Source organism: Vombatus ursinus, unplaced genomic scaffold (genome assembly GCF_900497805.2).
Source record: "Vombatus ursinus unplaced genomic scaffold, bare-nosed wombat genome assembly UNPS02014814.1, whole genome shotgun sequence".
Taxonomy (NCBI): Eukaryota; Metazoa; Chordata; class Mammalia; order Diprotodontia; family Vombatidae; genus Vombatus; species Vombatus ursinus.
In genome coordinates, this window is record NW_020954592.1 from 14,269,609 (window position 1) to 14,283,231 (window position 13,623).

A 13,623-nucleotide genomic window follows, 5' to 3' on the forward strand; every position below is an offset into this window, starting at 1 on the left:
GTGTGTGTGTGTGTGTGTGTGTGTGTGTGTGTGTGTGTGTGTGTGTGGCAATCGGTATTAAGTGACTTGCCCAAGGTCACACAGCTAGTACGTGTCAAATGTTTGGTCTGAGGCCGGATTTGAACTCAGGTCCTCCTGACTTCAGGGCCGGTGCTTTCTTCACTGTGTCACCTCGCTGCCTCTTAATTCATTTATAATATTTCTTTCACATCTTCTTCGTCATCTTTCTTCTAGGATCCTTTTAGCGCAGTTCCCACTATGGAAAAGCTACTCCTCCTAACTGATCCTCTGATCCCTGTCATTTTTGTAGATCTTAAAAGTAATACACATGTAGATAATTTAAGTGATATGGTTTTTTTGTGGTGCCATATCATCTGCTTTCTACAACACATTTCCAAATTCATTCCCTGCACACTAATATTACCCGTATGTTATGTTTGCAGTTCCCAGCTGTTAATCACCCCCAATCTTTGGAGAGAAGATATCTAGGAATTTTAAGTGGCGTTTTGCTTGACTTAATGAAGGTAGGACATTGTGCTGCTCTTTTTTCACATACAATATTCAATTTATATTTTGCTTGTCTCTCTGTAGGAGTAAGTTGCAAAACATTATGTGATTTAGGCCCTATATTAATAAATAAGGGATTTTCCAAAAGTTAATTGTGGAGAATGAATTGTAAATAACATGGATAATCTATTAAGTTACAATAGAGTCTTGTGTTTTAACATTTTATATATACAGTGCAGAGTATTTGCATAAATATTTCTTGATTAATCATGGGCCTTTAATAAATATTTATTTGATTTTTATTTTATGGCTAATTGGCCAGTCAATATAAATTGATATTATACTCCCTGTGTTTGGAGCCCAGTTAATAAATGTATTAGAAAAATACGAGGAGCTTGTAAGCAATTATATCACTCATCATGGATGATTTGTATATTTCTTAGTTACTTTTTCTAAAGTCCCTACCAAAATTATTTGATTAACTTTTTAAAAAATATCAATAAAACAAATTAGGAAAACTAGAATAAGTTCAATTTTCCATTTTTTCCATCTTTGTCATTTGCCTTACTTATAAACTAGGAACTAAAATGTGATAAGAATATTTCTGCTTTGAGAAGCTCATTCTGAGTAGACATTGCTTGATGCCATTGTGCTAATGTTGGCTATGTCTGTATGTATAAATTGACAATATCATAATTCAGCTGGCCATGGTAATGATAATATGGATCCATTATGTCATTGATTCAGTCAGAATGATTGGTAGCCAGTATGAAGAGAAGTAAAACAATTGGATCAGTTGTGCTATAGGGGAATGGCTACTATGTCCTTTTACTTATTGGTATTGAAGTTTGAGATAATTAACTAGTTATTTACTGGCTTCTTAGTAGTTTCATAGCATTGACCTGATCTCATGAAGGAATTTATAAACCGGATGTTTTGTAACTAATATGTAGAGTATTTTCTACTGATAACATTTTAATACCATATTTCAGTGTAAAATGAGAGCATTGAAATAGAACTGGCTTACAGAAATCTGGTTTCCCCGAATTCATATATATTCATCTACTTTAAAATGCTATTTTTGGACAAAGAACCTTTGTACTTATTTTTAGTTGATGTCTTTTAAAAATACAATCATTGTAATACTAATGCCAATGCAACCAGAATCATTCTGTGCATATCCACACAAGGTGACTTTTGTTCTCCATTTAAGAAAAGAAAAAAGAATTGTGTAGCATTTAGAGCTTTGTCTGAATCAATATTAATGCAAAATCACTTGCTTAGAATCAGTGCCTTAGGCTTCTGAACAAAAGCCCTTTGACCAGAAAAGTGAATACTTTCATTTCCATTGAAACTGGAATGCCAAATCTTAGCCTGGCTCTTGGGCATGGTGCTAGAGGGGCATGAGGCTGAGTAGCAAAGAACGCAGAGTCCTGGACAAATTTAGTGCTGGTGAAATGCTTCCCTTTTTTCTTGGTAGCTACCACTTTGCAAGAGGATTTTGGCCACTGAGTATGCTTAAAATGATCCAATTTAAACCATATTCATTTAGCATTATTGTGTTCTAAAGATGGCAGAGATTCATAGGGCAGGAAGGGACCTTAGACATCGTGTCCACTGCCATCTATTCATTTTACAAGTGAAACTGAAGTCCTGAGTGGTTAAATAACTTGCCCACATTTTCACAGCCAGCTAGCAACAACATTGATTAGAATCCAGTTGTAACATCTCCCAGTCTTAAGCTTTTATTTATTTTTAACTTACTTTAACTTCATTTCTTTGTTTGACATTATTCTATATCTTTTTGTTTTTGTTTCACTTTTTTATTTCTTAATATGCCCTTATCCCTGTATCCCACAAGCAATTTATTAAAAATGAAAGGGGAAAAATAGTTCAGCAAAACCAACCAATACATCAGTCACCTCTGACAATATATCTGTAGTTGCCTGTCTCTGTAAAGAACAGCGGAGATGGAATTTACTCAGCTTTTCTTGGAGGTCAAGATTTGTTATTATTAATTAAACAGCCTTCCTTTTCTTTCTTTTTTTTTTAGTTCACATTGCTATAGTCATAGTGTATGTTGTTTTCCTGGTCTGCTTACTTTCTAATGCTTTTATTTAAGCTTGCTCAATTTAAAAAATAAAGCCTGGTTTGATTTATTAATGTTTTAATGTTGAAATATTTACTAATAATTGGAAGAGAGAAAAGTTTTTAAAATTGACTTGATAGAAATTTTTAATGTCTATTAAATTAATTTTTGTCCACTTAAATTTATATTATTTTTCCAAATCCTGGGCTTTTTTCCTTTAAGAATTTACTGAAGTTGGATCCAGCAGACAGATACTTGACAGAACAGTGTTTGAACCATCCTTCATTTCAAACCCAGAGACTCTTGGATCGTTGTGGAACTTCACCTTCACGATCAGCAAAGAGAAAACCATACCATGTTGAAAGCAACACATTATCTAATAGGTACATATTTCTTTCTAAGGCAGTAGAAAGCAGGACTGGCCTTATAAGTAGATAAAATAGGTGAATGTTCATGTATAGTGATTGGTGGAACAAGGCCCCCACCAGGCTGTTATATAAAATCAGGCCATGTTTGAAATCCTGTAGTGAACTGCGCATTCGTTTAGGTCTTGGTTGTTTAGTCTTTGAGTCTTGTATGAAAATGCATATGTCCTTGAAAGGGTAACACATGAAGTCTTATCAGCTAACACAGTTTCCAATCATGACAGCTCGCAGAGAGAGTAAGGCCTTGTGGGAATGAGGCATAGTATGTGACAGCACGGAGGCAAAGGGTGCCATGACGGGGGGGAATGAATGACGTGAGGAGCATTTAAGAGGCATCCGTTTACCATTTTGGCCAGGGTAAGCCTTCTACAAATGTGTTCTAATTAAATCTGATTAATTAAATTCTTGGCAAAACAATTATTATAAATAGAGCACAACTGTTTGATGGTGTAAGTCAAAGCTAACAGTTTGATCATTGGTCATTCTTTCAACATACCCCATAAGACTGTTGTCTGTATGCGGTTGGTTATATGTGTATTACCTTCAGCTGGCCAGAGTGGATACCAAGACAAATCCTAGAAAGCTGACAGTGTGATTCTGTGCTACGTTTAATTTGTGGAAAGCATGAATTAACTTTTCCTCATCCACCATTGTTAAAGAAACAAAAAGATTGTTTTTTTTTTTCTTCTCAAAATAAACTCTTTCAGTAGAACATTCCATCTCCTATAATAGAGATGGCATTTTAAAAGCTTATTTGATCTTTACCTAATCTGTAATAACATCCTATTAAGTAGTGAACACTTACATTTTGTTAGTTTCTCCTATTAACAGAATATTGATAACATTTTACAATTGTTGATAACTCTTTTAGAGACTTCTGGTTTCATTTAATTTCTTTTGCCTTTTTCAGAATATTCTTAGCTGAAATTTCTTTGGTAACTTTAAATTTGAAAATATATCTTACCAATTTGATTGCTGGAAATTTTGATCCATTGAATCAAGGACTTACAGTATTATCAGTTAGTTGCTTATCTTGAATTTAGGAAGTTTCATATCTGTTTAATCCAGTGTGTTTCTGTGATAACTTGTGGTTTGGGTCCTTTTGCTTCTTTTCTACCATATCATTTGGAAAGGTATATTGCGGTGGGATTTGTAGCCTATTAGTCACAGTTAGTAAACATTTATTAAGCTCCTGCTTTGTGCTAGGGATTACAAAGAGACAAAAGACAATCTCTACCATCAAGGAGCTCACTATCTAGTGGAGGAGACAACATGCAAACAGATATATACAAACAAGCTATGTACAGGACAAATAAAATAAATAATTATGGAAGACATGAGAATTAAGAAGTATTAGAAAAGGCTTTTGGTAGAAGATGGAATTTTAGTTGGGACTTAAAGGAAGTTGGAGAAGTCAGTAGTTGGAGAGGAAGAGGAAGAGTATACCAGGCATGGGGGACAGCCAGAGAAAAATGACTGGAGCCAAGAGATGGAGAGTGTTGTTTGTGGAACTGGCAGGAGGCCAATGGCACTGGATTAAAGAGAATGTGGTAGACAGTAAGGTGTAAAAAGACCAGAAAGGAGGAGTGGGCTAGGTTGTAAAGAGCTTAGAATGCTAAACAGGGCATTTTATATTTGATCCTGGAAGCATGTGGCATGGTCAGATCTGTATTTTAAGAAAATCACTGGTGACTGAATAGAGGTTGGTTTGGAGTGGGGAGAAACTGGAGACAAACAGACCCACCATTAGGCTATTGCAATAGTCTAGGCATGAGGTGTTAAGGGCCTACACTAGAATGGTGGCAGTGTCAGAGGAGAGAATGGGGCATATATGATAGATGTTGCAGAGATGAAATTGACAGGCCATGTCAACCTCTTGTTTAAAGAGGATTAGAGATAGTGAAGGAACCAAGATGACTTCTAGGTTGTGAGACCGAGGGACTGAGGTGGTGGTTTAGGGAAATTAGCATTGGGGAAGGATGAATTAGGGAAAAGGGCAAATGAGTCCTCTTCTGTCCATGAGTTTAAAATCTAGTTGAAAATGTCTGAAAGGCAGTTAGAAATGTGATACTGGAAGCCAGCAGAGGTTAGGGCAACATAAGTAAATTTGAAAATCATCAACTTAGAGAGAATAATTAAATCCATGGGAGCTGATGAGATCACCAGGTGAAACAATAAAGAAAGAGAGGAGAAGAGGGCTCAGGACAAAACCCCGTGAGACATCTACAATTTGAGGGTCTGATCTAGATGAGGATCCAGTAGAGCAGGCTGAGAAAGAGTGGACAGCTGGGAGAAGAACCACAAGAGAAGAGTACTCTAAAAGTCTAAAGACAGAGTATCACGGAGGAAAAGAGTGATCAGTAGTGTCAAAGGTCGCAGAAAAGTCAAGAAGAATGAGGATTGAGAAAAAGACACTGGATTTGTCAACTAAGAGATCATTGGTGACTTTGGAGAGAGCAGATGTAATGGAAAGATAAGGTCGGAAACCAGATTGTAAGGGGTTAAGAAGAGAGTGAGAGGAGAGAAAATGGAGATAACTATTATAGATGGCCTTTCTAAGGAGGTTAGCCACAAAATATGGACACTTGATGGACCATCTTCATTCTCCCTAGTAGTCGGGCTTATAGGTATGCACCATCAAACCTGGCCTTTTTCTGCTTTGAAAAGTTGCTTTGTCTAAGGAAGATTAATACCATATGTGTTTCCTTAAGTAGACATAGAGTTTCTATCAGCTTCTGTACCAAAGAGATTCATGTTATCTTTAAGACAGTAATTCGTACTGATCTTTGGCAGAGCTTTAGTGTGAACAGAAATGTGAATTAACATATCTATTTAAGAAACTATGTCAAAGCTTGCTAGCCTTCTTTTGGGGATCTGCAGATCTATTTAGAGCCAGGGATGGGGACCCTGCAGCCTTGAGGCCACTTGTGGCCCTCTAGGTCCTCAAGTGTGGCCATTTGACTGAATCCAAACTTCACAGAATAAATCCCTTAATAAAAGGATTTGTTCTGTGAAAACTAGACTCAGTCAAGGACCTAGAAGGCCACATGTGGCCTTGAGGCAGCAGGTTTCCCACCCCTGATTTAGACTGTTACACTTCAATAAATTAAAAATACTTCCAAGCCATCTTTTTTTTTTTTTTCTGGTTTTCTGGTGAGACAATCGGAGTTAAGTGACTTGCCCAGAGTCACATAGCTAGTAAGTGTCAAGTGTCTGAGGCCGGATTTGAACTCAGTTCCTCCTGACTCCAAAACCAGAGCTCTATCCGCTGTGCCACCTACTTGCCCCTACCAAGCCATCTTTAATTTATTAACTTTGAATGTTTAAAGTAGCCAATATTCCATTGCTAAAAATATTTTTCCCCAAGATATATCTATATATGTGAGTTCATTGTTAAGGTAAACATTACCGAACATTTCAAAGAATTGGCAGTTCCTCAAATTTATGTGACCAACTTTATCCCCCTGTCGATTTATTTTGAACCTAGGTCAAATTGTGATTATGATGTCATCTGTTCTCCTGACTTCAGTGGAGAGAACATGAACATAAAATATTGTAGTATTCCTTTTTATGGAAACATCAGCACAAACAAAATCTCTCAGAGAATTCTTTTCAGACAAAATTATCATAATTTTGCTGGCTTTCAACATCTTCTCCCTCTTCTAGAGTGCTACTATAATGCCTCATCACAAATAGAATGGAGTGCATGCTCCATCTGGTAGTGCCAACCTGGAATGACTTTTAGGATGTACTGGATGACTCTCTCCATCTGTTGTCTGAAGACTAACCTAGCTAGATTTAGAGAGCCCATTGTCAGAAGATTGGCTACCAAGGGATTAAAGGGATTTTGGCCATGGTTACTTCTTTAACTATCTGTTAAGGAGTGAAGAGATGACTTTCTTTGTCAGTAGGAGTCTTTGAGTCTTCATGTGTATTTAAAGTAACATGATAAATATTTGCTAACCCACACAAATGTTTCAAGCCCTGGGACATATGAATTGATCAACCAACAAGCATTTATTTTGTGCTCACTATGTGCCAGGCACTGTGTATCATGGGAAGACACAAAGGCAAAAACACAAAAGAACTTTAGTCCTCACGGAGCTTAAAATACCAGTAGAGGTATAAGATGAATACAGAGTAGAATGAAGGTAAACTCGTAGTGGAAGGCTTAAGTGGCTGGTGGGGAAATGGGAAAGACTGCAGAAAACAGGATTTGTGTTGAGTCTTGAAAGAAACCAAGCTATGTCAAGACGTGGAGATGAGGAAGGAGGGCATTCCACACTTGGGGAAAACTCCGTGCAAAGGGGTAGATGGAGTGTCCTGTGCCAGGAGCAAACAGGCAAGTATCACAAGGAAAATATAAAACAGTGTGAGAAGACTATAGAAAGGAGCTAGGTTGTGAAGAGCTCCAAGTGCCAAAGTAAGGACTTTCTGTGCAATTAATGGAGGTAATAGGGAGCCCATGGAGTTTATTGAGAGAAGCAGAGGGACGTGATCAGAAGGTATAGGTAGAAATGACAAGATTACTGGATATCTGGGGTGGGTGAGAGGGAGAAGTCAGAGAGGACAGTAAGGTTGCAAACCTGGTAGACGAGGAGGATGATAGTACCCTCCATAGAAATAGGGAAGTTCAAAGGACTGAGGTTGGCTCTGAGAGGAAATAGAATGAGCTCAGTTTTCAAAATGAGTATAATGGACATGTTGAAATTGAGACATCCAGTTTGAGATGTCCATTGGATACTTAGAGGTGTAGGATTAGTGCTCAGAAGAGAGACAAAGATTCGATCTATAGATCTGAGAATCATTTTGTATAGAGATAATCATTTAAAGCCATAGGAACTGAAAAGATCACCAAAGAAGGTTATAGAGCAAGAACATAGAAGAGTGTCTAGGACAGGGTCTTGGGAAATCACTTACCATTATGAAGGCATGTCAAGGATGAAGTTCTTATAATGGAGACTGAGACAAGTAGGGGGAGAACCAAAAGAGAGCAGTGTCATGAAGACCCCAAGGAGAGAGAGTACCAAGCAGGAGGTGATCAACAGTGTCAAATACTGTAAACAGTTTGAGAAGGATGAGGACTGAGAAAAGGACATTAAGAGGCAGTTAAGAGATCACTGGCAACTTTGAAAAGAACAGTTTTCAGTTAAATGATGAGGTCATAAAACAAGTTTTAGTAAAAAGTAAGGAGAAAGTGGGGACACTGAGTAATGATGACTTTTTCAAGGAGTTTAGGAGATAAGGTAAAGTGAGACTATCATAGATAATGAGGATAGAAGAATCAAATGAGGATTTTTTAAAAGATTGGATGAGCCATGGTTGTGTTTGTAATTAGCAGAAAAGTTAGCAAGGAGAAGCCAATAGAGAACAATTGAATATGGGAGAGACAATGGGGATTATGATAGGAGCAGTCTTCTGGAGATGTGGGAGGGACTGGGACCAAGGATGCATGTAGAGGAACATGGGAAGAGCCACCTCCTTATCAGTGACTAAAATGAAGGGATAGATCATGCAAAATGATGTCAGTGATATTTGATACGAGGAGAGAGGAGGGAGCCTCGGGTTTTTTTCAGTATATATGACCCATGGTCCTCAGCTGAGAGGGTTGGAGATATGAATCTCATGGGAGACCTGAGGAGAGACAAGGTTTGGAACAGTAAACTGTATTGAATGGGAAAGAGAATCAGAGAGCGGTAGGATTGCTTTGCTTGTAGTGTAGATCTTGTTGAAATAAGATGACATAAATTTGAAGTGGACCCAATCATCTTGGTTTTGTGATTTCCTCTAATTCTGTTTGGCAGCATATGAATAGGAGTGAAGGAAATGGATAAGGGAATAATCTGAGTTCAGGGTTTGGCAAGGCATGACAAAGGGGCAAAGGGTTGAAGCAGATCAAGAGTAATCTAGGCTTAGAATTGGCCAGGACAAGAGGGTAAGGGGGTCAGGAATGAGGGATAGTGTAGAGTTGAACTGGTTCACAAAGAGGTTGAGATTAAGAAGGGAAAAGTTTTTATTGATAAGATTTATTTGAATATCATTTTGGTATTTGAGTACCTTATTGTAGCTGTGCATTTTAAATTCCTTTTTATATAGAACTTGTATAATTTCTTAATTAGATTATCTCTGCTAAATGTCCTCTGTTTTCCTTAGTCAGGTTTGTATCTAAGTCATTCAGTGTTACAATTAAGAGACATTTGTGGGAGTGTTAGAGACATTTTGGGAGATCAAAAGTATCCACATTGGACCCTTTTCCAGCTCATAATTTAAAGGAGAAAAGTATGTCAAAAACAAGAGTGGATCATTACGAGCTTAATTCTTTTCATGGTTGAAAGTCTTTGTTTTTGGTGTGACTTTAATGAAAAAGGATCTGAAGTATTTCAGTTACTGGTATATAGTTGTGATTCAATTCAGCAAGGTATCATATGCCCACTTTAGCACCTACTATGGGCCAGAAACTGTGCTACATGCCAGGGGGACAAATATAAAAATGAAATCGTCCCTGGCTCTCAAGGAGCATTCATCTGCTGGCAGGTGGGTTGGGGTGGGTGTTACATGTACACAAACGGGTATGATACAAGGTAAATTGTGATAGAAGACACCAATGGGGGGACCTGGGAAAACTTCCGTGGGGATGTTATTCTTAGCTGAGCCTTTGAAAAAAGTTCAATATCCTAAGGGGCAGGAATGAGGAGAGAGTAAATTCTGAGTATGAGACATAATATGCACAAAGACAAGGAGACAAGAAAAATTATGTTGAGTTAAGGGAACTTGGAAATAATGAAACAGAGTAGTATGAGATAAGGCTGGAGCAGCAGTTACATAGGAGCCCCATAATGGAGGGTTTACGTTTTGTCCTAACTGCATTGGATGCTAATGGATATATTTCAACAAGGAAGCAACATGGTCAGACTAGTACCTTTGAAAAATTATTTTAGCAGTTTTGTAAAGGAGAAAGAAAGAGACCGAAAATAAGGAGATCCATTAGTCAGACTGTTGTGATAGGCAAGAAAGGGGTGATGAGGTCCTAAACTATAATAATGTAAATATACTTGGAGGACAGGGTACAAATGAGAAAGATATATTTTGTAGAAGTAGAATCAACAAGGCTTGGTGGGGGTGGGGAGAGAGAGAAAGGCCAGAATGATTTTAAAGTTCTGAACCTGAGTTACCAGAAGGATAGTGGTTTCCTCAAAGAAAATAGAGAAGTTTGGAAAAGAGAAGGGTTTAAAGGAAAAAGTAGTAAGTTATCTTTGATTTCTGAAGGACAAAGAACAGCAGCAGCAGCAATGGTTTAGAATGTAGAGGCTTTAAACTACTAGTCTTTCCATGAGGGAGAACATCCTTGAGAGATTCTATTGCTATCATATATCAGAATGCAAAAAGGAAGAAATATCATTCCAGGTCTGAAACATACTATTTAGTTAATAGTTTTTAATTAAGGTAGGGTATTGGGAAAGTGGGGAGTTCTGGGTTTTGTTGTTTTTGTTTTTAATAATGTGACTTTTGGGACCTAGCTGGAAGTTTTTAATGAAACATGTTTTGGAGAAGAGATATTTAGTATTGCTTCAGGCTTCCATAATGTCAGCTCTTTGAACAGCTTCTCAAATAATTCTTGGCAGAGATCACCATCTGAGAAGTGGGAGGACAGGAAGAAGCCCCTCATTTATGATGCCTGAGCATACATACTGATGGGAAAAAGTTGAAGGCTTATTTTCACAGATTACCATACTGCTGAGAAAAATGTGACATTTCTTTCATTGCAGCATAAAGAGAATAAAATCATCCCTAATCAAACCATCTCTGACAGTAGCTATATTTGAAGCAAGATTTTTCTGAATACTTGGAAAGAACAGAGAATCGTTTGTTTGAATTGTTTCTTTATCAAAAACTTGTCCATCCCAAACTAGAGTGGGTTTTTTTTTGAAAGATAAAGATAAAATGAGATAATCTTGTTAAGATATCAAAGTTCTGCTTTTTATAATGAAGTTTTATTTTGCATATTTTATTTTGTTTTCAAGCTTAAATATGAAATAAACTTCTAAATTTTAGAGAAAGTCTCTGTCAATTTGGAATGATGGTATGTGAGACTATCTATTTTAAGCAACTATGAAAGCCTTGAAGGAATCTGATCTTGCAATGAGAACTCCTGCATTCAGTAATTGATCCCAGTTTCTGGTACAAAATAGAAACTGCACAATTATTACTTTTCTAAAATGTGAGTACAGACCATATTCTGTTTCAAACCTCACAGGGCACTTTGGGTAGAGAGACAAAACCAAGCTAACACCGCCCCCGCAGTGGGGGACCGGGGAGGGTTTGACTCTGAAGAGAGCTGTGATAGAACAAGTGAAATAAGAAATTCTGTGAACTTAAAAAAGAGTGATAAAGATAATAGATAAATGCATCTCCAACCCTATCCTTTTTTTCAAAGCTCCTAGATTTTTGTGTATATGTGTGTGCTTATGGAGAGAGGTGTTTGGCTTTGTAATTGAAGTAGCTTTTCCTCACTGGGGTGTTTTGGGATGTTTGAAATAGGATAAAATGAAAAACTAAAAGTGAAATGTTGTTTACTGGTACCCAAGGAAAATAAAGAAACTCTGAAGAGTCTAGCTTCTGCTCATATCTCTTCTTTTCCATAGATGTTCTATAATCAAATAACTTTTCTTCATGATTATTTTATGAACAGGGCCTAAACAAAGCGTTAGTTGCATTGAAATATTAATTATAGAGAATTTGTTGGAACAGTATCAGTAGGGAAATGATTTCTGTGGGCCATCCACAGGATGTGACAAGGAAATATTATTACAAAAATCTTTGTTATAATTCTTTTTGCAATATGATTTTACCCACAGTTTACTACAATGTAGACATGTTATTTTAAAAAATTAGCATTTCTGTTCATTGAGAAATCTTTATTATCTGGTCATTTAAAACACATTTTTGTATCTGTCTCTGTGAAGAGAGTTCATATGTTAATGCTTCTTTTGTTTTTGATGTAGAAATCAAGCCAGCAAAAATGCTGCTTTGCAGGCACATCACAGATCTAACAGTAAGGATATACAGAATCTAAGTGTTGTACTTCCACGGAATGAAGATGTTCTTCCAGCAAGTGAAAGCTTCCTCAATGGAAACCTTTCTGGAGCTTCTCATAGTCCCATGCACACCAAACCCTATCAAACAAGTAACCCACCTGGATCTGCAAACAAAGATCTCACCAATAACAACATTCCACATCTTCTTAGCCCCAAAGAATCAAAATCAAAAACAGAATTTGATTTCAGTATTGACCAAAAGGCCTCTGAGGGCCCAGGCACAAAATACCTTAAGTCAAACAGTAGGTCTCAGCAGAACCGACACTCATTTATGGAAAGTTCCCAAAGCAAAACTGGAACATTACAGCCTGGTGAAAAGCATGGACGGCATAGCTACATAGACACTATTCCCCAATCCTCTAAGAGTCCTTCTTATAGGGCAAAGGCCAAAAGTCATGGGGTTCTGACTGACTCCAAATCTGTGAGTAACCTTTCTGAAGCCAGAGTTCAGATTTCTGATCCCAATAGCAGCAGGTATTTTCCATCTAGCTGCCTAGACTTGAACTCTCCCACCAGCCCAACCCCTCCCAGGCACAGTGACAGTAGAACTTTGCTTAGTCCTTCTGGGAGAACCAACCGAAGTGAGGGCACACTGGACTCACGGCGAACAACAGCAAGACATTCCAAAACAATGGAGGAGTTGAAATTGCCCGACCACATGGATGGAAGCCATTCACACTCACTGTCTGCACCACATGAATCTTTTTCCTATGGTCTAGGCTATACCAGCCCTTTCTCTTCCCAGCAGCGGCCTCATAGGCATTCCATGTACGTGACTCGGGACAAAGTGAGAGCGAAAGGCTCAGATGGAGGCTTGAACATAGGGCAAGGGATGGCAGTCAGAGCCAACAGCCTGCAACTTTTATCACCACAGGTACAATTTAGGCCATTCACCAGATTTGTTGGCACATCACAGGAAGATGGTACAGAGGATTTGAATAGGGTCAGTCTGAAATTTTGCTTGTTGTAGGATATCTTAAAGATACACGATAGGGGTAGTTTCTAAACACTTTAAAAGAAAAAAAAGTGAATCAATAATATCTGTTAAAAATAATAATAAAAATAAAACAATAATAATGCTGAATCTTTGAGTCATTAATAATTCGGCAATAGGGAGGATTCAGTAGTTTTCTAAAAATCCTATTCCTTTGTTAAATTTTACATTACAGCTCATTTTTCCAATACAATTTCATTTTGAATTAGTAGTGAAATCCATAGGGTTTTTTTCCCCATAGTTTTTCACTTTGAGGATGAATTCAAAGGCATATTCTTCCATCTTACCAACCTACATGCTCTCAGCACCTTTCTTACTGATTGCTTTCCTGACTTGATTTCCTAATGCAAGCCAAAAGTTTTTAAATGGCTGCAGATAACTTTTAGATTCCAAGTTTTGCAGTGGATTTTTGATGTCTATAAAACAACCAAAATTTAGATTTTGAAACCTTATGAAAAAAGTTTGGAGACATCTTAATGATTTTCAGAGTCCAGATGTGATTCCTCCTAGTTT

The 13,623-nt window shown here is 37.5% G+C and overlaps 1 protein-coding gene across 2 annotated transcripts in view; it reads left to right on the forward strand.

Annotated features, from left to right (window-relative positions):
* CDKL5 (cyclin dependent kinase like 5) overlaps nt 1–13,623 on the forward strand; it is a 266,772-nt gene that overhangs the window by 209,787 nt on the left and 43,362 nt on the right. The window contains exons 10-12 of one of the 2 annotated variants that reach the window (XM_027835406.1): nt 444–524; nt 2,819–2,979; nt 12,024–13,059. In XM_027835406.1, coding sequence (XP_027691207.1) covers nt 444–524; nt 2,819–2,979; nt 12,024–13,059 — 1,278 coding nt within the window. The remainder of the gene's footprint in view (nt 1–443; nt 525–2,818; nt 2,980–12,023; nt 13,060–13,623) is intronic. The other variant, XM_027835407.1, reaches the window with a different exon arrangement.